Raw genomic sequence first — 21,858 nt, forward strand, 5'->3', positions numbered from 1 at the left:
ACCTTAGTTGTTCAATGACTGCTTTCTGATATATGCCTTGACCGCAGGCCTTTAGCAGACCGAGTAACCCCTTGCTGGAGCCAGCAACCTTGGGTCCAAGCTGGTGAGCTTTTGGTCAAACCAGATGAGCCCGCGCTCAAGCTGGCGACCTCAGGGTCTTGAACCTGGGTCCTTGGCATCCCAGTCCGACGCTCTATGCTCTGTGCCACAGCCTGGTCAGGCCACACTAAGAATCTGGACATCATCTAGGCATAGATAATCTACCACTAAACAACTGTGAAATTCTACATGGCACTTACATACTGTACTGAAATATAGAAAAAAAAAGGCTCTTAGCATGAGTAATTTTTGGCAGAATTTACTCTCTCTAAAACAAAGAGACTTTTAACAGAACTTACTTTTTCTAAAAAGACTCCCTACCGCTGGCCTCGAGGTTGGTTTCCCAGGCTGTGACCTTGGATAGTTCCGCAAGGTTGCAGATGTTCCCGGAATGTTTCTCCCTGAATTACTTTTATAGATAAACACTGTACGAGAACTTGTTTTCCTGCTTGCTTCTCCTCTTCCCCATTCCCCAATCAGTATGGAATTTTGTCTTTAAAAGCTAGCCCCAAACTGTGTTCGGGCCACATGATTTGAATGACTTAGGTCTCCATGCGGTCGCTGGCTTTAAAATAAAGACTCCTTAATTTGGCTACTTAATTGTGGGGCAAAACGTCTGTTTGTAGCTGTTCTGATACAACAGTATATGGCCCTGTATTTAGATAGGCTGGCTGACTAGTAGGGAGCACTGTATCCCTTAACTTTATTCATTAGCATTTCAAGAACCATTTCTTTAACATTTTAAATAAAACTTCAACTTGAAAAGAAAATTTGACAGGATGTTGTTAGGATCAGATAGTGCCATGAGTTTGAGAAATAAGTGACACAGTTGGAATCATGGCTCTGCCACAGTCTTGGAAAAATAAACTTTTTGAATTTCGCTTTTTCTTTGGAAAATAGAAATGCTGACTGAAAAGGCATCCCCCTACCCCCAAAATAAGAATACAAAAATTACCATGTGTCCAGCACACCCATTGTATAAAGGAAAGATCCAAGTACCAAAACTTAACAGCAAAGCACAAGAATACAAAATAACGACAAAGCTGGTTGTTTCATCTCCCAGTTTTATTAACGAGATGTAGGCCACCTAGGTGAGAAAGTCTCATTCTTGAAAATTTAACCTAGCTAAGTACCAGCTAACATATTCCTTTCCATAGGATTCTGTGTTTTAAAGGTACTAAAGTATCACATAACCAGAATCTATTGATGCCATGTAGATTTCCAGTTCAGAAAATATTTTATTCTTCCAACTCACTTGAACATCATCTTTATTATATGCAGCTTAAGTGTCTGTCTGTCACGGATAGCTTATTGGTTGCTTGAGTAACTGTACTAGCCAATGGGGTGAAGTTGCCACAGCTGACCGCAAATTGAGCATGTCAGGGGGAAGGTGAACATTTGTTTGCATTGGCAATCATCTGCTTTTGAAACAATTTAAGGCTGAACGCAAATTGAGTGTGTCAGGGGGAAGGTGAACATTTGTTTGCATTGGCAATCATCTGTTTTACATAAAAACTATGTCTTAACGTAATTTCTTTTACGAATGCCTCCAAGAAAATACAGCACTGAAGAGGAGAGAAAAGGAGCTCAAGCTGCACAAAAACGGCTTTCTCGACAAAAAGAAACCACTGAGCAGAGAAAGACAAGGCTTGCTTTAGTCGCAGAGCAAATGTGTCTTTCTCGGCAAAATGAGACTGATGAGCATAGAGAAACAAGGCTTGCCTCAAATGCAAGACAAAAAAGCCTATCTCAACAAAATGAATCCCTTGAACAAAGGCAGGAGAGAAATGCAAAAAAACGACAGAGTAATGCTGACCGAAACACAAAAAGGATTAAAACAGTTTCAAACGGAGAAACTTTAATTTTTGAGCATTCCTCTGGTGACATGAATATTAAATGTGAACACTGTCTGGCATTTTTTTACCTGAGCCTGCATTTGGACACGGTCAACTTTATGTTGCCTGTTCAAGAGTTCATGAAAGAACGAACGTAAAATTAAAAAATAATTGATGGTCCTCTGCAAGGCGAGCTTAAAAATGATGGAAAGATCTACACAAGAAATGTTGTGTACAAAGAGATCTTTGACATGTGAATTAACATTTTATTATTTAAATCACCTTTATTTATTGAGCTAGTGGTGGCTCTTAAGAAATGTACCGCCAGTGGTTTCCTTCATTGCACTCTACTTTAAGCAATTAAGCAAGTAGCAGGGGGAAACCCCGTGGGGCACTAAGCAAAGGGGTGTCCTCGCCGCCTGCCCTGGGTAATTCAGTTTGCATTAGTAGACACCTTTGCACAAATCATTTTAATTACAATTTATAATATCTAGAACAGCGGTCATTTCGTATGACCGCTGGGCTTTCTAGTTATCAATCAACAAATGGTAAAAGCAGGTTGTTTTGCAGCGAGTTTCCCTGTAAAATCCAAACAGTCATACCCACCTTAATCTCCAGTTCGGTACTGCTTATGCAAAATGTTACCATTTGGGGGAAGCTGGGGGCAGGGTACAAAAGATGTCCTGTATCTTTTTCAAGTTTATTCTGAGACTACAATTATTTCAAAATAAGTTTAAAATTAAAACAAAAAGTTACTCATGAAAATGAGAGTATCAACATTGCAGCTCAAATTTTAAAATGAAAATCTGAATGTCTTTAATAGAACTTGGGAGTCACCTGATATACTTTAGTAAGGGGTTCCATGAGCCCCAATGAAAAAGATTAATTTATGTATAACGCTCATTGCTAACTGGCAGTGATAAACATTATATGGTCTTGTCCCTTCTCCCCACCTTTTACACCAAAAAGGCTCTGAATTAGGTTCAGCATTAGAATAATGTGAGGAGAAAGGACTCCTAATTTTGTGAAAACCCAGCGCCTCTGCATGTAATTTATTTCAGTCACTATGCACTCGAAGCTCACTCACACCAACTGCACAATCCCGGGCAAACACTCTGCTGGGGCTCAGAGCTGGGTCGGGATTCAGGCCTCACTGGGTTTCATCTGGGGCCCTCCGCACTAGCGAGTCGACCTGGCTCAGGGCCAGCTTGTCCTTCTTTTCCTTCTGCAAGACCTGCTCCTCCCAGAGTGCCTGGTCCACCTGATCGTCGGTGAGCACGACGGGCTGATACTTCTCATTGAAAAGCCGCTCATTGGCTTCGGAATGCAGCTGGTGGGGCCCAACAACACGCAAATGTGCCGGCAGGTGGAGGAACTCGTCGTCGTTGATGTCGCAATCGTGCATCCGAGCCCCCAACACCCACCAGCGGCCTACGAAGCCCACGTCCAGGATCCGGTCCGGGAACTCGACTAAACGGGGCTGCAAGTAGCGGCAGCGGGCCTGGTAGAGGCTGGCCTGGGCGTCGTAGGGCGCTTCGTACACCAGTGAGCAAAGGCCCAGGTTCACATGGCGCAGGCGCCCGCGGCCCCGCAGCCAAAGCAGCTGCTGCACGTACGCTTCGGAGTCGCGGTTTCGCGTGGCCGGCGTCAGCAGCAGGAGGGTCCCGGACGCATCGAGCAGCGCCTCCTCAAAGGCCGCTTCGCTGGGCGCCAGAGCGCAGCAGGCCGCCGTGCCGCCCAGCAACCCCAAATACACGGCCGCCCGCCCTGGCCGGGTCCGCGCCGCCGCCGCCGCGTCCCCGCATGCCTCCGCGTAGTCCCGCAGGAGCGCGCGGGCCCAGGCACCTATGGGAAAGGGAGAGCAGTGAGAAGAACTGGGCTGCTGCGGGCACTCACTCGGCCACCCTCCCCGCCGCTACTCACCTAACCTCGTCCACACGCCTGGTTTCGCGGCTGCCGCGTCCCCTGTATCTCCGCTGCTTCGCGACCAAAGTCTTTTCAGAGCGGCTGCCGCCATTCCCTTCCGCCTTGATGTCCGTTTTCCGAAGAGAAACGATTCGTATGTGAAGTAAAAGGTCCGGGATGCTCACCGACGCAAGCGTCAATATTGCCGGTAGTGGCTTCCTATCGGAAGAGCATAGAAAACGGACCGGTGCCGGATGTTGCTCTCTGGAACTAGTGGATTTGACTGGCAGGTAGGCCGGCCGCGCAGGCGCAGAAACTTCTGGCCACGCTAGCTGAGACGGCCTCAGGTGAGGAGGGTGTGTTGTTCCTGTGGGGTAGGGTTGGCGAGTTCTCGCCCAAGTGGGTGCCGTTAACCGCCAGGCCAGGCTGGGAGTTCAGGGATAGACTCCGGGAGGGGAACCAAATGGGATTGGGTGTTGACTGGCCTCTGTCTTCAGCGTGGGATGCGGTGACGCCCCTCAGCGACCATGGCAGCGGCGGACGAGCTGGCCTTCCATGGTGAGTGCGACTGCGATCTGGCCCGACCTCCTCCCTCTGCTGGCCAGAACCGCACATCCAAGTCCCAACTCGTTTCTAACCCAAGCCGCAGTCAGCTGTGAACCCTGACCCCAGGCATGAAACCCAGTCCTGAGGAACTCTGCTCCATTCCTGAACTCAGACTTCAAACCGGAGCCGTTACCCCAGACAGGACCCCATCCCAGAACCAGCCCTCAGTTACCATCCCTTGGTAGGAGGGGACACACCTCCAGACCGCTCCCCAAAATTGAGGAAGCTGGGCCCTGAGTTGGAGAAAGCACTGAGAAGGCTACGGTTAGAATCTTGGACCCCAGATGAGCAATGGTCCAAAACAAATTGCCTTCAATTACACCACCACCACCCCTGCAAAAAAACAAAAAACAAAAAAAACCCTGCCTGTGGCCCAAATTTATTCCCAATAGAGTTCGAAGAAGCCACTAATCTGCTAGCTGAGACACCAGATGTGGCCACTAGCAGAAGTGACCAGCTGACCTCAAAGGGGCATGTAGCTGTGGCTGTGGGCTCAGGTGGCAGCTATGGATCTGAGGACGAGGTTGAGGAGAGTGACAAGGCTGTGGTGAGTCCAAGTCCCTCTGCCCTACCTCTGTCCAGCCCCTGGTTGATCCAGGCTGGAAGGGCGGGCACTGAAAGCCCACATTGTGCAGCTTCTACAGGAGGATAAGCAGCAGCTGGGATTCTGGACTTTTGGCTACTATCAGAGCTTCTTTGATGTGGACACCTCACAGGTCAGGTCCGGGAAGCTAGTGGGATGGGGCAGGGAGTCATGCCTGTGGTTCAGTTACTATGCACTGAGCACCAGGCCATGGACAGGTTGCTGGAGATACACATATGGGAAAACAAGAGCTTCTAGCCATAGCCGGTTGGCTCAGTGGTAGAGTGTTGGCCTGGAGTGTGGAAGTCCCGGGTTTGATTCCCGGCCAGGGCACACAGAAGCACCCATCTGCTTCTCCACACTTCCCCTTCTCCTTTCTCTCCATCTCTCCCTTCCTCTCCTGCAGCCAAGGCTCCATTGGAGCAAAGTTGGTCTGGGCGCTGAGGATGGCTCCATGGCCTCTGCCTCAGGCGTTAGAATGGCTCAGGTTGCAACAGAGTATCACCCCCTAGGGCAGCGGTTCTCAACCTGTGGGTCACGACCCCGGCGGGGGTCGAACGACCAAAACACGGGTCGCCTAAAGCCATCAGAAAATATATATTTATTATACAATACATTTTTAAATTAAATATGTATTTCTGCATATTTATTATACAATATATTTTTAAATTAAATATGTATTTCTGCATATTTATTATACAATACATTTTTAAATAAAACATGTATTTCTGCATATTTATTATACAATACATTTTTAAATAAAATATGTATTTCTGTATATTTATTATACAATACATTTTTAAATAAAATATGTATTTCTGATGGCTTTAGGCGACCCCTGTGTTTTGGTCGTTCGAACCCCGCCGGGGTCGCGACCCACAGGTTGAGAACCGCTGCCCTAGGGGGCATGCTGGGTGGATCCCTGTTGGGCGTATGCGGGAGTCTGTCTCTCTGCCTCCCCACTTCTCGCTACAGAAAAATACAAAAACAAAACAAGAGCTTCTACTTAGGCTAGCAGAGGTAACTGTGATGTGCTATAAAAATTATGTGATGAGTGGTGCTTAGGGAATGCAGGAGACACATGATATGGTGAGTTAGACAAGAATCTCCTGTAGGTAGTAAGGCATTTTCTTAAGAAGGAAAACTTAGTTGAGCAGAGTGGAAGAAAGCATAAGTATGTTCCAGGCACAGGGATCATTATATGCAAAAGATCAGAGATGAGAGAAGGCAGCAACTATCACAGAAGCTACCTGTCACTCAGTCTGGTTGGAGTGTGAGAGGTGGGGGATAGACTGGAAGAGGCCAGATCACAAAGTGCCTTGTGAAGTATGTTAAAAGGGTTTGGGTTTTATCCTGAGGATGCTGGGGAAGTCATGGAAGAGTATAGAACAGGAGAGGAGTGGAATGAGCACATATGCAACATGAAAGTGGATTGGAGGCCCCAGGCCAGGCCAGGAGATGATAAATCAGGGCAACAGAGTAGAGGACCTATTGGAGAGAGATGCAGGAAGGAGAATGCCCAGGCCTTGCTGACTGTCCATATTGGGGTTGGGGAAGACCACAAGGGCAGCATTCCAGGGCACCCTACAAAGAGGAAGATAGCAGGCCCTATCAGAATGCTGGGTCACTGGTATTTTAAGGTGAGGCTGGCCATGGGAAGGGGCTCCAGGCCATGGGAACAGCCCATCAAAATCTCAGAGGGAAGTGCTGATTCCTTTCAAGTAGTGTGGATAGAGGAGGTGCAAGGGCAGCAAAGATGCCTTGAAGGTTAGGGTGGCAGGTTGGCCTCAGGAGGTGGTGAGGAGCCACAGCAGGCTTCCATCTTGAGCCCAGCCTTGCCCACAGGTCCTGGACCGGATTAAAGGTTCTCTGCTGCCCCGGCCTGGCTACAGCTTTGTACGACACTATCTGCAGAATCGCCCGGACCTATATGGTGAGTGAGGTGCTTTCAGCTCATTCAGTTATTCAGTCAGCAAATGTGGACTGTGTGCCTGACCCTAGAGTACAGCTTAGAAGAAAGTGGCGTCCTTCATGTAGAGCATGAAACTTACACTGTTCAAAGAGACAGAGACATAGAAGATTGCAGAGGGTTGGAGAGAATCTAGTTTGCATGGGTTGGTCAGGGAAGACCCCTCTGAGGAGGGTGAGGGAATGAACCTTGTTGGTGTCAGGGTTGGGGCAGGAACTAGGGGAAGAACATTCCAGAAGGGGCATAAGCCCTGTGGCAGAAACACACCTGAACTGTAGGGAAGCATTATCATTGGAACAGAATAAACTGCCAGGCCACCACCTAGGTGGCAGGTCACACAGAACTACTAAGGTTTGGTGAGAAGGGAGCTTACTTAAATGTTTTTACATGCCCTCTGGCCTCTGTGGGGCATGAGGGCAGAAGCTGGGAGACCAGGGAAGAGGTGGCTACTGTAGTCCATGTGTGGGGGGCTAGGGGGGCCTGGCCCAGGAAGAGAGGAGTGGTTTGATTCTGGCCTATGTCTTGAGGGGTACAGCTGACAGGATTGCTGACCCACTAGATAAGGGGTTGAGAAGACAGGAGCTGAGGAGGGCACCAAGATTTTTGCCTGGATATGAGAAGCATGGAGTTGCTATTTATCAGTGGGAAAAGCTGGGTAGGATGAGGGGAGTGAGTGTGGTAGGGTGGAGAGGGAGGTGCGCACATGGAAACGTTGAATATAAGTTCGAGGTTTAGGGTAGAGGCCTGAACTTAAGACATTTGGGAGTTGTTGGCCTAGAGGTGGCACAAAACCCTGAGGTTGAACAAGATCATTCAAGGAATGAACAGAGGTGGGCCGAGGGCTGGGTCTGGCCGGCTCCCCATCATTAAAGGTCATGGAGTCAAAGAGGTTAAGGAATTCCCAGTGACATGAGACAGAAGCCAAGAGTATGGAGAGCATTCCCAGAGGGAGAGGGAATCAGCTACATCAAAGGCTGCTGAAAGGCCAATGAGGACTGAGGTAGCGCTGGATTCAACCACCAGGTTGCTATGGGTGTAAGCTGGACTGATGGAGTGGGGTGGAGGCAGCTCATAACTTGGAAAAGCTGGGAGAAAACAGGGCAAATCACTTATCCTGGGAGCTCTGTCTTGGATCCTGACTACATCCCACTCACAGGCCCCTTCTGGATCTGTGCCACACTGGCCTTTGTCCTGGCCATTACTGGCAACCTGACAATGGTGCTGGCCCAGAGGAGGGACTCCTCCATCCACTACAGCCCCCAGTTCCACAAGGGTAAGCAAAGTAGGCAAGGCCCAACACCTGGGGGGGGGGGGGGGGCTAGAGGTTCCACAAGGCCCCGGGGTGATTGCCTACCTTGCCCCCTAGTGACTGTGGCTGGCATCACCATCTACTGCTACGCCTGGCTGGTGCCACTGGCATTGTGGGCCTTCCTGCAGTGGCGCAAGAGCGTCCGAGAGCGCATGGGGCTTTATACCTTCTTGGAGATGGTGTGCGTCTATGGCTACTCTCTCTTCATCTTCATTCCCACTGTGGTGAGTGCAGTCTCAGAGAGTGGGGGCATCATGTGCCATGGAAAAACCTGGTAGCCATCTGCCTACATTGCCCCCAGGTCCTGTGGCTGATCCCTGTCCCATGGCTTCAGTGGTTCTTTGGGGCACTGGCTCTGGCCCTGTCAGCTGCTGGCCTGGTGTTCACCTTCTGGCCCATTGTCCGCGAGGACACCAGGTTGGTGGCCTCTGTGCTGCTGTCTGCTGTTGTGCTACTCCATACGCTCCTGGCAATGGGCTGTAAGGTACGGGTCTGGGTGGTCACAGCTGGACCTTGGAGTGGGGGGTCAGTTTGTTGAATCTGGCTAACCCCAGGGGTCTGGGTTCAGTTTTACTTTTTCCAGCCACTGCCTCCAGAACACATGGCACCTCTACCCCAGGCCATATCTGTGTCCCCAAACAGACTCCTGACACCCACCCCACCAAGACCCACAGCAACCTAAGGCCTGAGCCTACAGGTAAGGAATTGTTTCTAACTGTGGCTGAGGTGCTTCCAGCCTCTTCCCTGTAAGGTGAGAAGTCACAGAGCCACTGGCAGGACTCTCTCTTTCAGGTCCAACATGAAAGGACACCTCTGCCTGCCCTGCCCCCCAGATGATGACTGAAGGTTCCTTTGATATCTCGAGGTTGCTCTGCTACTTTCCAGACTTTTCTTACAAAGCAAACACTTTTATTTCCTATGCAAAGGTGATTCAGAGAATTTATATAAAGGCGGGAGAAAGGGAGCTGAACAAGGAGCTTCCAGTGCAGCTGTTGCCCCATGAACCACCTGCTGGGACTCTTCTGTCCTGGGGCGAGGGGATCAAAGGAGCCGCTGCAGCCTCAGCTAGGCCTGCCCTTCCTGGTGTGCTCAGCTAACAGGGCCTTGAGCCTCTCCTCTGCTCCACCACATCCGTCTCTATTCGAAATGGGGGAGCAGAAGTAGAAGAAAACTGCCTGTGCCGAAACACATTTCCTTATTTTTTTTTTTCTTTTTTGAGGGAAAGATCCCTGCAAGGCTCCTTTCCAGGCTGGGAAGGGACCAAAATGCCATAATAATAGGGACTGGAGCATCTACAAATACTGAGGGCACAGGTCTAATGTTAGCTACAAGGAAAAAGGATGCCTTCCATGACAGATCCTTGAGGTTTCTCTGCCCCCAGTAGCTAACAGTGATCCTCCTCCCCTCCAGGCCATAGGCCTGCTGTTCTAGCTCTTGGCAAGGGTGGGGAAGGAGGATCAGGACAGCAGCAAGAGGGAGGAGCCAGATGGAGGGCCTTCCTGACAGCTGGGGTAGGTTGTACATTCAAGTGTGAGGTGAACCCTTTTGTGGGAGGGAGCCATGAGGCTGCACAGACCTGGCCCCACCCTGTCCTGAAGACCTAACAGGGCCACCCCTCACCATTGAGCCTCTGAGTTCAGGATAGGGGCTGCTGGCTCGGCCCTGCCGGCCTCGTTTCTCAGAGGGTCTGTGGATTGACACTGGTTCTTTTTGTAAAAAAATAAAATTAAAAAAAGCAGCATGTCACACCCATTGTGACCAAGGCCTGGTAGTTGAAGGGAAGGCCCCATTTAGCTAGGACTGCCTTCTCACTGGAAACAGGCAAGGGGACAGGTGTTGGGGAACTGGGCAGGCCCACAGTTATTCCCTGCCACTTGCCCCTCAGGGCCTGCAACTGTCAGGCCTGGACACACCTGTTTCACCAGATGTTAAGCCCAGAGAAGACAGGAGTGGGGAACAGGGCTCCCATGACATGATCTTATGTAAAGTATGGCAGCGACACACTCGGCCAAGATGTGGGTGGGTAGTGGGGTGGGGGCGGCGGCAGCAATGTTGTATACAAAAGTGTCCAAGTTCCCATAGCAAAGAGGGCTGTGACTGGTATTTGGGCTTCTCCAGTACAGGGGTGAAAGCCGCCTGGGCGGAGGAGTGGGTGGGCAGGGTCTTCATTTGGTTTCCTGGTGCTATCAGTCCATTCCCCACTGGAGGGGCCTAGCTTCCGTAGTGCATGGTGTTGGTTGGGATGGACATGGGTGAGGCCATTGAGATGGCAGGGCCGCCCATGGTGAACTGGCTGTTGACTGCATAGTGAGCGCTGGAGCCACTGCCACTGCTGCCTTGGGTGCCGGAGGACCCTGTGGAATGGGGCATAGGCACTGAGGGCCAGCTCTGCCCCCTCACCCACCCAGCCCCACAGCAGAGTCAAGAGGTAGAGAAAGAGCATGCAAGAGGGCCAGTGGGTGGCCCAGCAGTTGGCATATTCACACCCATGGGACCCACTCCCTCTGTTACCTTGGACAATCCCTGTGCTCATTATGGAGCCCATCCGGGAGTGGGTGTGATTGACAATCCCTGTGTTGGCTGCGCAGCAAAGGGAGGAAGGAAGGGAGAGGCGTCACCACCCCCGGCCAGCCCAGGGCCACGTTCTGCTCAAGGTGGGTGCTCCCACTCGCACTTTCACACCAGGGTACAGGGAGGGTGGGTGCAGCGGTGGCAGAGCGAGGCAGAAAGGAGTGGAGGAGCCTCAACCAGGAGCCCCAGGAAGATAACGTGATGCAGAAGGCCTAAGCACATGGGCTGTACTGGTCAGCAACCCCCCCACTCCCCACCTCCCCAGACCCAGGGATACTCACCTAAAGGAATCAAGTTGTTGTGGCCAACGCTGGAGCCGCCGGCGATAACACTGCTCAGATCGTAAGCAGTCGGCATTCCTGTGTCCAGAGGAGGAGATGTCAGGTGTGGAGACAGTGTCCTCTGCAGTGTGCAAGGGGCTAGAACTGCCAGCCTTTCCCAGGGATTGCTGGTAGATGTGACCAGCCACCCGCCCAACTCACACAAGGGCCTGCTCACCAGCCACGGCCATCCCACTGCTGAGGTTGTAGGTGCTGCCCGTGTTCCACATGTTCTCTGAGGGGGATGTGTAGTGGGAGCCAGGCGGGGGTGAAGGCGTTGTGCCTGTGTATCTGCAGCAGAGATGGATCCAATGGGCAGGGCCCTGGGGCTGCAGGCCAGGAGGGCGCCCCCCTCCCCCCCATGCAGGCAGATGGCCCATCCTACCTGAAGAAAGGGTTTTTCAGATCCAGGAGGTTACTGGATTTGGAGCCTGTCTGGTCTACCTGGGCCACAATACTGATGTCGTAGCTCTGTCTGTGAAGAGGGTAAGAGATAGCGGCCATGAGCTGCCTGGGTAGATGAACCCCTACCTCCCTTCAGGCTGGGGCAGTAGCTCGCACCTTTTGTTGGCAATAAGCAGACATGTTCCTGAGAGTGTGTCACCAGCCTTGGCAAACAGTGGTGACTGGAACAGGCACCGGACCTGGTACCAGTGGGTTAGGGGCTCTGTCGGGGCCGTGGACAGCCACACAGTCATTCTGTCAAGAAGGGACAGGCATGAACTTGACCAGGCTAGAGCTATCACCCTATGCACCTTGAGCTTCCCCCAGGTATCTGTCCCTCTGACAGGTCCTTTGAAGCCCTGGAGCTAAGACAGGCTGGCTACCCAGGTAGAGACAGTCACATGCCTACACAACAAGGAGACCACAATTATGGAGTACCCATTCACCCTAACGTGTCAAGAAATGGATGAGGACACTCAGAACAAGGTAGACACACTTCCCTCCCACAATGGTTTCTGGCTCGAGGCAAGTTCTCACTGTCTTTTGGAAGGGACAGGGGAACCTGGAGGGGTTGTCCTGCCCTCCCAGTGCCCAGCCAGCATCTGAACCAGCCAGGCCTCAGTAGCACGCTCTGCTCTGTTGCACTCACATGGAGCCAATGAAAGCGACGTCAAACCAGAATGCCAGACCGTGAACCAGCCCGGAATGCAGCATGTGGAATTTGAATGGGATTTCTATCCTGGAAGGCAAAGGGCAGTGGTTGCTGGGGAAAGCCAATCAGGGGCTGATCAGAGAGAAGAGGGGTGGTCAGGTGCAGAGTCCCAGACCATGGCCTGCTTGCCTGCCCTGAGGCAGCAGAATGCCTGCAAAAGCCAGCAGTGGCCCAGGAGGAGGAGTGTGAGGGCCGGTACCTGTGCAAATCCCCTTCTTTGGCTTCTAAGAAGTTCACTGTGTACTTGACAGACTTGGCCATCAGGATCCGGATATCAAATGTGTCCTGGGAGAGACCACAGAGGTAACCTGACTTCAACTCGGGCCAGTGAGATAGGGGAGAGCCCTGCCTCCCTCCCTGAGTCTAGCCATGGTTTCTAGGCCATTCAGGTCAAACCAGTTTGCCCTTTTCAGACATGCTGGGGAAAGGTAAACTGGTACACCATATAAGACAATTGGATGACAGCTCTCAAAATGAAAAGTGTTCATATGCAGTAAAAATTTTCATTTCCAGGAGTTTTACCTACAGATAGATGTGAACATGTACAAATTCACACATGTAATTACATATTGTCTATAGTAGCAACTCACTGAATACCATCTAATTAAACCAGTGACCTATCCATAAAAGGCTGTATGTGAAAAAGAACAGAGACTCTTTACAAACAGATGGGGAAAGATCTCTGAGATAAACTGTTCTCTAACACAAGTTAGAGAACTGTGTGTTGATATCCAATCACAGCTATGACACAGATTTTTTTATCAGACTAATACTCTTTCCAAGAACTATATAAGCCAAATGAAATACAAAGGAAAGAACCCAGTTGTCTGAAAGCACTGCAGAGCAACAGCAGTAGCCATGGCTTTGGGGACAAAGATTCTAGAGGGAAGGGAGAAGCTTTTTGGCCTGTGCCTTTCCCCCTTGGTATAGGACTTTTCAGTGCCTCTCCCTGGGTGGGAAAATAAAAATGGGGGCTCAGGATTATCAAGGCAGTTGGGATGCAATGGGACAAGATGCTAAAGGGAAATGTGGAAATGCAATGTGGATGTTCTGCATGCAATTTCACTTTGTGGCATTTGCCAATTCTTGAGTTGTGTGTGGGGTAGGGGTTGAGGACAAGAAACAGAAGGTCACTTCGAAGGCGCTCAAAACCTTAAGGGAAGGTTCAGCAGAGTATGGTGCAGGGTAGCTAGAAGCAGGGGCCCTGTGACACACCAGGGTCATTTAAACCACTAAAGACTATAACCTAAAGCAGCGAATCTCAAAGTGTGGTACCTTCCAAAGCACCCAAGGTCAAAACTATTTTCATCATAAGACTCAGATGTTTTCTCCCCTTTTTCATTAATTCACTCACCTGTGATATCACAATAGAGAAATGCAGAAGCAGAATCAAACTGTCTTCTGCTGAGCCAGGTATTAAAGGGATTTGCAAATCAAAAATGCCAGTTCTCTGCCTGACCTGTGCTGATGCCATGGATGGAGTGTTGAACTGGAATGCTGAGGTCACCGATTCGAAACTCTGGGCTTGCCCAGTCAAGGCATATACAAAAAGCAATGAAAAACTAAAATTAAGCAACTATGATCTTACTCCCTCTCTCACTCAAAAAATAATCTTTAAAAAGAAATGCCAGTATTTTTTTGTGTGTGTGACAGAGAGAGGAACAGATAGGGACAGACAGACAGGAAGGGAGAGAGATGAGAAGCATCAGTTCCTCATTGCAAAACCTTAGTTGTTCATTGATTGCTTCCTCATATGTGCCTTGACTGGGGGGCTATAGCAAACCAAGTAACCCCTTGCTTGAGCCAGTGACCTTGGGCTCAAGCTGGTGAGCCTTGCTCAAACCAGATGAGCCCGTGCTCAAGTTGGTGACCTCAGGGTTTCGAACCTGAATCCTCTGTGTCCCAATCTGATGCTTTATCCACTGCGCAACCGCCTGGTCAGGCGAAATGCCAGTATTCCTGCTGAAATTTCTGGACAGTTTTTTTTTCTTAAAAATGCTATTTGTGGCCCTGGCCGGTTGGCTCAGCGGTAGAGCGTCGGCCTGGCGTGTGGGGGACCCGGGTTCGATTCCCGGCCAGGGCACATAGGAGAAGCGCCCATTTGCTTCTCCACCACCCCCCCTCCTCTCTGTCTCTCTCTTCCCCTCCCGCAGCCAAGGCTCCATTGGAGCAAAGATGGCCTGGGCACTGGGGATGGCTCCTTGGCCTCTGCCCCAGGCGCTAGAGTGGCTCTGGTCGCGGCAGAGCGACGCCCCGGAGGGGCAGAGCATCGCCCCCTGGTGGGCAGAGCATCGCCCCTGGTGGGCGTGCCGGGTGGATCCCGGTCGGGCGCATGCGGGAGTCTGTCTGACTGTCTCTCCCCGTTTCCAGCTTCAGAAAAATACAAAAAAAATAAATAAAAAATAAAAAAAAATAAAAATGCTATTTGTGTTAATAAATAAGTTTTACTACTGTTATTTTTATTTTTCTTAATTTTTTTTACACGCGAGAGAGGGACAGAGAGCCAGACAGGAAGGAGAGAGATGAAAAGCATCAAGTCATAGTTGCGGCACTTTAATTATTCACTGATTGCTTTCTCATATGTGCTTTGACTGGGGGCTCCAGCTAAGCAAGTGACCCCTGCTCAAGCCATCGACCATGGGTCATGTCTATGATTGCACACTCAAGCTGGCGACCCCAGGGTTTTGAACCTGGGTCCTCAGTGTCCCGGCTTGATGCTCTATCCACTGTGCCACCACCTGGTCAGGCACTACCGTTATTTTTAAATGAACAGAATTATATATTATACAAAGATTAATAAAAATAAAACCAGAGTGGCTAAACAACCATCAGAAAAAAAATAGACTTTAGGGCAAGAAATACCCACTTGAGATCAAAAGAGACACTATAATGACAAAAGGATCAATCCAACAAGAAGATACAATAATCCTAAACCTGTACACACCTAATAATGTAGTGTCCAAAAATAAAACTAAATGGAAAAATAAATCTACAATAATAGGAAAAGCAAATTAAAAAAAACGAGATATTTGACCAACATGATTATCAAATGCAACCTAATTGACAGTAATATAATTCTGTACTCAAGAAGTGATTAATATACATTTTTCTCAAGTACACATAGAACATAAACCAAAAAGGACCTCGTACTGGGCATAAAGTAACTCAACAAATTTCAAGCAAAATGAAAAAGTGTACGTTCTCTGACCACAGAGAAAGAGAACAATGTTGATTATGCTATGTTTTTAGAAAAAAAGGTATACACACACACACGCATATGTACATTTTGGTATAAAACCTCTGGAAAGATATACAAGAAATATTGTTTGCCTCTAGGAAGGACACTGTGTCTGGGGACAGGAGCATGGAAGGCTTCTCAGTTTTATACTTTCTTGATTTTTATACCATGGGTCTATATAATCAGTTCAAAACTCTCACTAATTAAAGTCAACCAAATAAAATCAGTTCCAAGACTCAATTCATCTAATAACAGTTGACAAGCACTGCATGCTTACTGTGTGCTACATGTTTGTATATGCATTGCCACTTTATTCCCAATACATCTGTGAGAGAGCTCTGCACAGGGGCAGAAGAGCTCAGAGGGAAAGTGGCTTCTCTAGGGCTGCATAGCTTGCAAAAGGCCTGACAAGAAAGCCCCTGCCCTCCTGTTACCTCAGAGGAGGGCCATGTCCAGGCTAACTACAACAGCACCGTGGGTGCTCCACTCACCACTACAGGCTGCCGGAAATACTCGTCCACAGCGGCACCTCGGAGGGCTGACAGGTCCACTCCATGGAAGGATGGCTGGTACCTGCAGAGAGCCCCCACCCACCACAGCAAGGTCACCAGCAGCAGAGAGGCAAGTGGGCAGCCTGCCTTCTCTCCCAGCTGGCCCTCATCCAGCCCAATTCTTTCAGGTCCTACTGAGAATGAGGAAAAAAAGAGGCAGGGCCATCCCTGAGAAGGCAGGACACGCACAGGGCACTCACCAGAAGTTGGCCTTAGTGAACTGCTCCATGTAGAGCTGTTCATCCGTGAAGGGCGCGAGGTGGACATCACCAATGGTAGGGAACATGTTTCCTGGGAGGCACGGAGGGGTGCTGGCGTCATGGTGGGACATTCTGCAGGGCCTGGTAGAGCCTCCAAAGGGCCCCAGGACCCCCAACCCTGGGTCTTCCCAGCCTTTCATTCAATTCATTCATTCATGAACTTGTGCAGCACAGAGGTACTGGGCACCTACTCTGCCAGTGGCCACGATGAGCATTTGACATGCACTGTCTCACCAAACCTGAACAGCCAGCCAGGGAGAAAGGAGGGCCTGTCCTTATGTCTCATTACTAGGGCTGGAAAATCGATAGGAAGGAACCTGCTAAAGCCTCAGGGTAAGTAAGTGGTGCCCAGGGCCCTGCTCTGTAAGCTAGGTAGTGCTGCTAAGAAAAGTGCTCTGGACAAAGTGAGGCTGAGTCTTACACTATGTAAGCTGTGGTCAGAGGCTGGCTGGGGTTAGCTGGATCCTCCACCACTGGGACTGCCCAGGCTCTGGCAAGCAGGTTGGGCCTTTTGACCACCCTAATCTGGCACATGGCTTGAAATGGGAGGGGCAACAGGGTCCTCCATCTGTATAACTCAAGGAACAGATGAGTGAGGGCCAGCGGCTCCCTCCGTGAGTCTAGAGCCGAGTCACCTGGCCTCCAGATGTGGACCTCCCTTTCTTATCCTATGGGAGGAAAAGGAGCTGAGACACTAACAGGAATTGAGCTGGGGTGGGGGAGGGGAGATGCTTTCTTTGGCCCAGAAGCCACCTGCTATGCCCAGACAAGACTCTGACGGTCACTTTGGGCATCAGCCTTAGGTTCCTATGAAGGCACCTAAATGCACAGCTGGGAAGAGGGTTCCTTTCAATCCCCCTAAAGAGCTGCCTGAGACAGAAGCCACACTCATGCAGGCAGGGCAGGGGCATAGCTGGCCCCAGACCTCTTGCTGGACAGGTTGTGTGAGCAGTGGGATGGAATGTGCAGCTGCCCACCGAAGACTGACTCCTGTCTCTGTCCCATAAGGAGGAGCCCACTCTGCTGAGGCTACCACCCCCAGCAGGCTTGGCCACCATAGGGCATAATGGGAGGAAAGTGGGCCCAGACAACCCCCTCGGGAAACTTAGCTTCCCACACTCACACCTGGACACAGAACACAGCTGTGGGACACAGCAGTCACCTCCCACCTGCAGGAATGAAGCCCAAGGCAGGTCCCTGCAGCCTAAATCCACAAAGGTCAGAGGACCAAATAAGTGCTTCCCACAGGACAACCCACTCCTGCCCACCGTGGGGCCATCAGTCCACTGGCTTTCCACACTGCTGTCCTGGACAGGCCTTCCTGGGCCACGTGTACACGTGCATACACACGGCCCCTTTTACAGAAATACTCAGACATGCATCTGAACCAAGAGATGGACATACCAGCAGACATTCAGTGCTGGCACAGACCCCCCAGGGCTGACACAGATGGATAGGTATAAACAGTGATCCAATAACCTAGGAGCATGGATGGGCAGGCACAGTGACACAAACAGGAGGCCACTGATGGGCACAGACAGCTAGTTGCCCCTGCAACACAATGACCCTTGCCCTACCTCTCTAGAGGATACAGGGGCCTACCAGGCTGAAGGAAAGGTTACCGGGCTAGGAATGAAGATGACAGGTCAGCTCCTCTGTGTCCACCACAGGACACCTTCCGCACCTACCACATTCCCAGCCAGACACTATCCCCATGACAGCAGGGCATATGATGGCAGGCAGCCCAGAGACCTAAAAGGACCTTAGTGTCCTGGCCAGGTGGATGTATGGACGTGTCTGGGGCAGGGTGGGCACAGAGAGTGGAGAGGGGGACTGGGGGGAAAAGAAGAAAGGGAGGGAGGGAAGGAGGGAGGGAGGGAGGGAGGCATGAAGGCCCAGATGCCCTTAGCACTGAGGGCTACCAAAATAGGCAGCAGAGAGCTGAACCACAACTGTGCCCACTGAGTAGCAGCCAGGGGCGGTCCAGTGGGCACACCTCTGGTGCCAGGCCCCATGCCATCAGGGACACTCACCACCAGGCCTCAGGTACTTCTTGGCGTGGAGGTAGCTCTCAAGCATGCGCTCATTGAAGAGCATGTAACCCATGGGCTCCGAGATAATGATATCCACCTGCTCAGGGAGTGAGACCTCTTCTACTTTCCCAGGGATGACCACGATGCGGTCAGTGAGATTGTTACTCTTCACCAAGACCTGTGGGTGGGCAGGCCAGAAGGGTCATAGGGGTCCCTGCACCCTCCCATCCACCACGCATCCTCAAATAAGGGAGGGCCTCTATCCCCATGTGGCCTCCCAATTTCTTCTTCCTCTTTTGTCAGCAGGACCCCAGAACCTCCTTCATTAACACCCTAACCAGAGCCATGATCAGCCACGGCCTCAGTCCCCTCTCGGGGACTTTCCCACTGCAGCTCCCGCACCCCTCATATCACCCCCACCCTAAAAGGGCAACTGCTAATGGGAGAAAAGATGGGGACAATAGGCTTTGCTACGGCCACCAAAGCTAAACTGGGACACATTCTCCACCCTAGCAATTCGAATGCTAGAAGTATGTCCTACGAACATAATCGCACACAGAAGAGGTAACACGGGTATGAGGTGGGTTCAGTATGGCTTCCATTTGTGCTGCAAGGATCAGGAAGTAGCCTAAGTGGTGACAATAAATCTGTGTCTAAATAAACAGTGGTCCCTCCAGTCAAAGGGATGCTCTGTGGCACCCGACTAGAAAGAGTAAGAAAGCTCTTCATATGATGACACAGTAGCAGACAAAATGTTAAAGGAGCAGAGCAGGTACAGGATGGCAGTGGGCTGCCATTTGTATAAAAGCCAGAAAGGTGAAGGAGGATATATGCTTGCTTACAGAGCCACCCAATTGCTCTGTAGAGCTTGCATATATGTCTCTCTTGGCCCCGAGAGGGGCTGGGCGGCTGGGCAGCTGGGAGTGAGGAGTGGGAGGAGAGCAACTTCTGTTGACTCTTTTGTGGCTTTTAGATTTTGAACCTTGTGAATGAATGTTTCCGTGCAAAAACACCCCAAAGAAAATGACAGCTTAAACTAATAAAATGTATGAAACCCTATAGTTACCTACATTTCACAGTCATGGAAGTGGGGTTCAGAGACAGGCCGCTGCCAGATCCCTCAGAAACACAAGGCTGTCAAGCCTCTGAAGACCCCAAGTCACCCTTGAACCCTGTAGGTGACCACCAGTCATGGAGGAGACACCACCTTAGGCCCAGGTTTTGGGGACAAGAGATCAAAAGAGAGGTATTGTCCCCAGCTTCCCCTCTGAATCCAGGGAGGAGGGGTTCAGGTCTCCTGGGGGCTCCCACAAGGGCCAGCTTCCCCAGGCTAGAGTGGGCACAGAGCTGAAGGACAAGGACAGGCTGGGGCCCTAGTGGGCTGCTGACCTCGGCATGCTGGGCCATGGTGCTGGCTTCCACCGCATAGATCTTCCTTGCTCCAGCTTGGGCGGCAAAAAATGACAGGATCCCAGAACCACAGCCAACATCAAGAACAATCTGAAAAAAGAAGGGTCAGTAAGAAAAAGACACCAGTAAAGTAATGGTGATTTTAACAATATGCACATCACCAGGCTCTGGCTTCCTGCACCCATGCAGCTGAAAGCACCCGGGCCTATAGCCTGCCTCCCCTTGTCATGGGCCAGCTGCCCATAATTGGTTTCTGAGCCACCTGGACCACATGGGAGCCCCCAGTTCTGGATCTAAAGATGGTAGAATGGGATTTCTGAAGACAGCTAGGATGCTAAAACCATCACATGCTCTCAAACCCGATTCAAGGACTAATTAGCCTGTGAACTACCTATGCAGCATGGTGGACACCTGGCTGTCATAAGTGAATGTGTAATTTCTCTGGCGGTGAGCACTCAGTAGGTAAGGACACCTCTGAGCCCTATGGCATGACCACTGAGCTCACAGAAGGCAGGAGGTGGACAGCCCCTGATCCCAGGCCCCACAGGGCATTCCTAAATCCTGGAAGGAGCCCCCAAGGAAAGTCCACTCAGCCCCAACCCTAAGGGCCCCATGGCCTCTCAATCAGCAAGGCGGGGTACTCTGGTCATCCCCAGAAAATGGTGCATCAGCTAACCTGTCCTTCTGGGACTCCTGCAGCCCTCACAGGGGAAGAAGGGGCCTAGAGGGTGTTAGGGATGTTAGTGGCAGTGTCTTCTGATTGCACACTAACCCTAGCCATGAGCTCATAAAAGAATCCAGGCTAGTGTGTGGTAGATCATCCTGCATTTTGGATTTGTCTGAGTGTGTCTACGTCAGTGGAATCAGGATAAAAGTTCCTGGTGGCGTCATGTGTGAGCTTTCTAAAGCAGAACTGTTCAGGGTAGAGCAGCGAGCACAGAATGAGCACACAGAGGGGTGCCAGCATAGGCGGGAGGGAGGGTCTCAGTGTGCCTCTCAGAGCGCTAGATGAACCAGGAAATCAACTGCCATCCTGGTGGAGCTGGAAGAGACTTCGCTGAAGGAGCATGTGTTCCCTAGGCCCCAAGCACTGCTCTACTGGGCCCACACCAGCAACTAGGATGAAGCTGGGCCACCAGGATCATCCTGATAGGCATGCTGCTGTGTCCAGAAAATCTTCCCAGGTTACAGAGGTCAGTCACTGGGGCTCAGTGGGGATTGGTGCCCTGAGGGGATTCTCAGCAATGCTGGAGAGAAGAGGGGGCATAACAGCCAAGGCAATGGATGAGGCAGAGCCATATGGATCATGTTGAGAGCCCCAGTAGATAAGTCAAGAAAAACACAAGTTCTGCCTGACCGGGCGGTGGTGCAGTGGATAGAACGTCTGACTGGGATGCGGAAGACCCAGGTTCGAGACCCCAAGGTCGCCACCTTGAGCGAGGGCTCATCTGGTTTGAGCAAAAACTCACCAGCTTGAGCCCAAGATCGCTGGCTCGAGCAAGGGGTTACTCAGTCTGCTGAAGGCCTGCAGTCAAGGCATGTATGAGAAGGCAATCAATGAACAATTAAGGTGTTGCAATGCGCAACGAAAAACTAATGATTGATGCTTCTCATCTCTCCGTTCCTGTCTGTCTATCCCTCTCTCTCTGTCTCTGTAAAAAAAAAAAGAGCCTGACCTGTGGTGGTGCAGTGGATAAAGCATCAACTTGGAAATGCTAAATGCTGAGGTCGCCGGTTCGAAACCCTGGGCTTGCCTGGTCAAGGCACATATAGGAGTTGATGCTTCCAGCTCCTCCCCCCTTCTCTCTCTCTCTGTCTCTCTTTCTCCTCTCTCTCCCTCTCTGTCTCTCTCTCCTCTCTAAAAATGAATAGAATAAAATTTTAAAAAAAGATTCATTAAAAAAAACCAAAACACAAGTTCTCATCTGGTCAAAATGGTGGAGAAGTGGGCAGGTAGCTTGGTTAGAGCACCGTTGTGCCAAGGTTATGAGTTCAATCCCCAGTCAGAGCACA

The 21,858-nt window shown here is 50.7% G+C and overlaps 3 protein-coding genes across 10 annotated transcripts in view; 1 reads left to right on the top strand and 2 right to left on the bottom strand.

The window, feature by feature from the left end:
* Positions 1-1,143: 1,143 nt before the first annotated feature.
* Positions 1,144-4,039, bottom strand: TIMM29 (translocase of inner mitochondrial membrane 29). Its single transcript, XM_066346146.1, has 2 exons — positions 3,858-4,039; positions 1,144-3,779 (listed from the first exon to the last, which is right to left on the bottom strand). Exons 1-2 carry the CDS (start codon positions 3,949-3,951, stop codon positions 3,085-3,087), a joined length of 789 nt encoding a protein of 262 aa, XP_066202243.1. The 5' UTR covers positions 3,952-4,039; the 3' UTR covers positions 1,144-3,084.
* Positions 4,040-4,091: 52 nt separating this feature from the next.
* Positions 4,092-10,052, top strand: YIPF2 (Yip1 domain family member 2). Of its 4 annotated transcripts, none has more exons than XM_066346105.1 (10): positions 4,092-4,186; positions 4,337-4,397; positions 4,838-4,992; positions 5,081-5,161; positions 6,874-6,961; positions 8,154-8,270; positions 8,364-8,530; positions 8,608-8,790; positions 8,875-9,003; positions 9,099-10,052. In XM_066346105.1, the coding sequence occupies exons 2-9, from the start codon at positions 4,367-4,369 to the stop codon at positions 8,986-8,988; spliced, it is 936 nt and encodes a 311-aa protein (XP_066202202.1). In that variant the 5' UTR covers positions 4,092-4,186; positions 4,337-4,366; the 3' UTR covers positions 8,989-9,003; positions 9,099-10,052. The 4 variants fall into 4 exon arrangements, with proteins under 4 accessions (XP_066202202.1, XP_066202211.1, XP_066202221.1 ...); XM_066346114.1 differs by lacking the exon at positions 4,092-4,186 and adding an exon at positions 4,220-4,238; XM_066346124.1 differs by lacking the exon at positions 4,092-4,186 and having other exon boundaries at positions 4,247-4,397; positions 9,084-10,052.
* CARM1 (coactivator associated arginine methyltransferase 1) overlaps positions 9,532-21,858 on the bottom strand; it is a 45,947-nt gene continuing 33,620 nt past the window's right edge. For 2 of the 5 annotated variants that reach the window (XM_066346070.1, XM_066346059.1), the window contains 12 exons: positions 19,825-19,935; positions 18,436-18,613; positions 16,343-16,433; positions 16,083-16,164; positions 12,553-12,638; positions 12,291-12,380; positions 11,759-11,896; positions 11,583-11,672; positions 11,360-11,488; positions 11,159-11,236; positions 10,818-10,886; positions 9,532-10,660 (listed from right to left, as the gene is read on the bottom strand). In XM_066346070.1, coding sequence (XP_066202167.1) covers positions 10,285-10,660; positions 10,818-10,886; positions 11,159-11,236; positions 11,360-11,488; positions 11,583-11,672; positions 11,759-11,896; positions 12,291-12,380; positions 12,553-12,638; positions 16,083-16,164; positions 16,343-16,433; positions 18,436-18,613; positions 19,825-19,935 — 1,518 coding nt within the window. In that variant the 3' untranslated portion in view covers positions 9,532-10,284. The remainder of the gene's footprint in view (positions 10,661-10,817; positions 10,887-11,158; positions 11,237-11,359; positions 11,489-11,582; positions 11,673-11,758; positions 11,897-12,290; positions 12,381-12,552; positions 12,639-16,082; positions 16,165-16,342; positions 16,434-18,435; positions 18,614-19,824; positions 19,936-21,858) is intronic. The other 3 variants (XM_066346087.1, XM_066346079.1, XM_066346095.1) reach the window with 3 other exon arrangements.

Source organism: Saccopteryx leptura, chromosome 1 (assembly GCF_036850995.1).
Source record: "Saccopteryx leptura isolate mSacLep1 chromosome 1, mSacLep1_pri_phased_curated, whole genome shotgun sequence".
Taxonomy (NCBI): domain Eukaryota; kingdom Metazoa; phylum Chordata; class Mammalia; order Chiroptera; family Emballonuridae; genus Saccopteryx; species Saccopteryx leptura.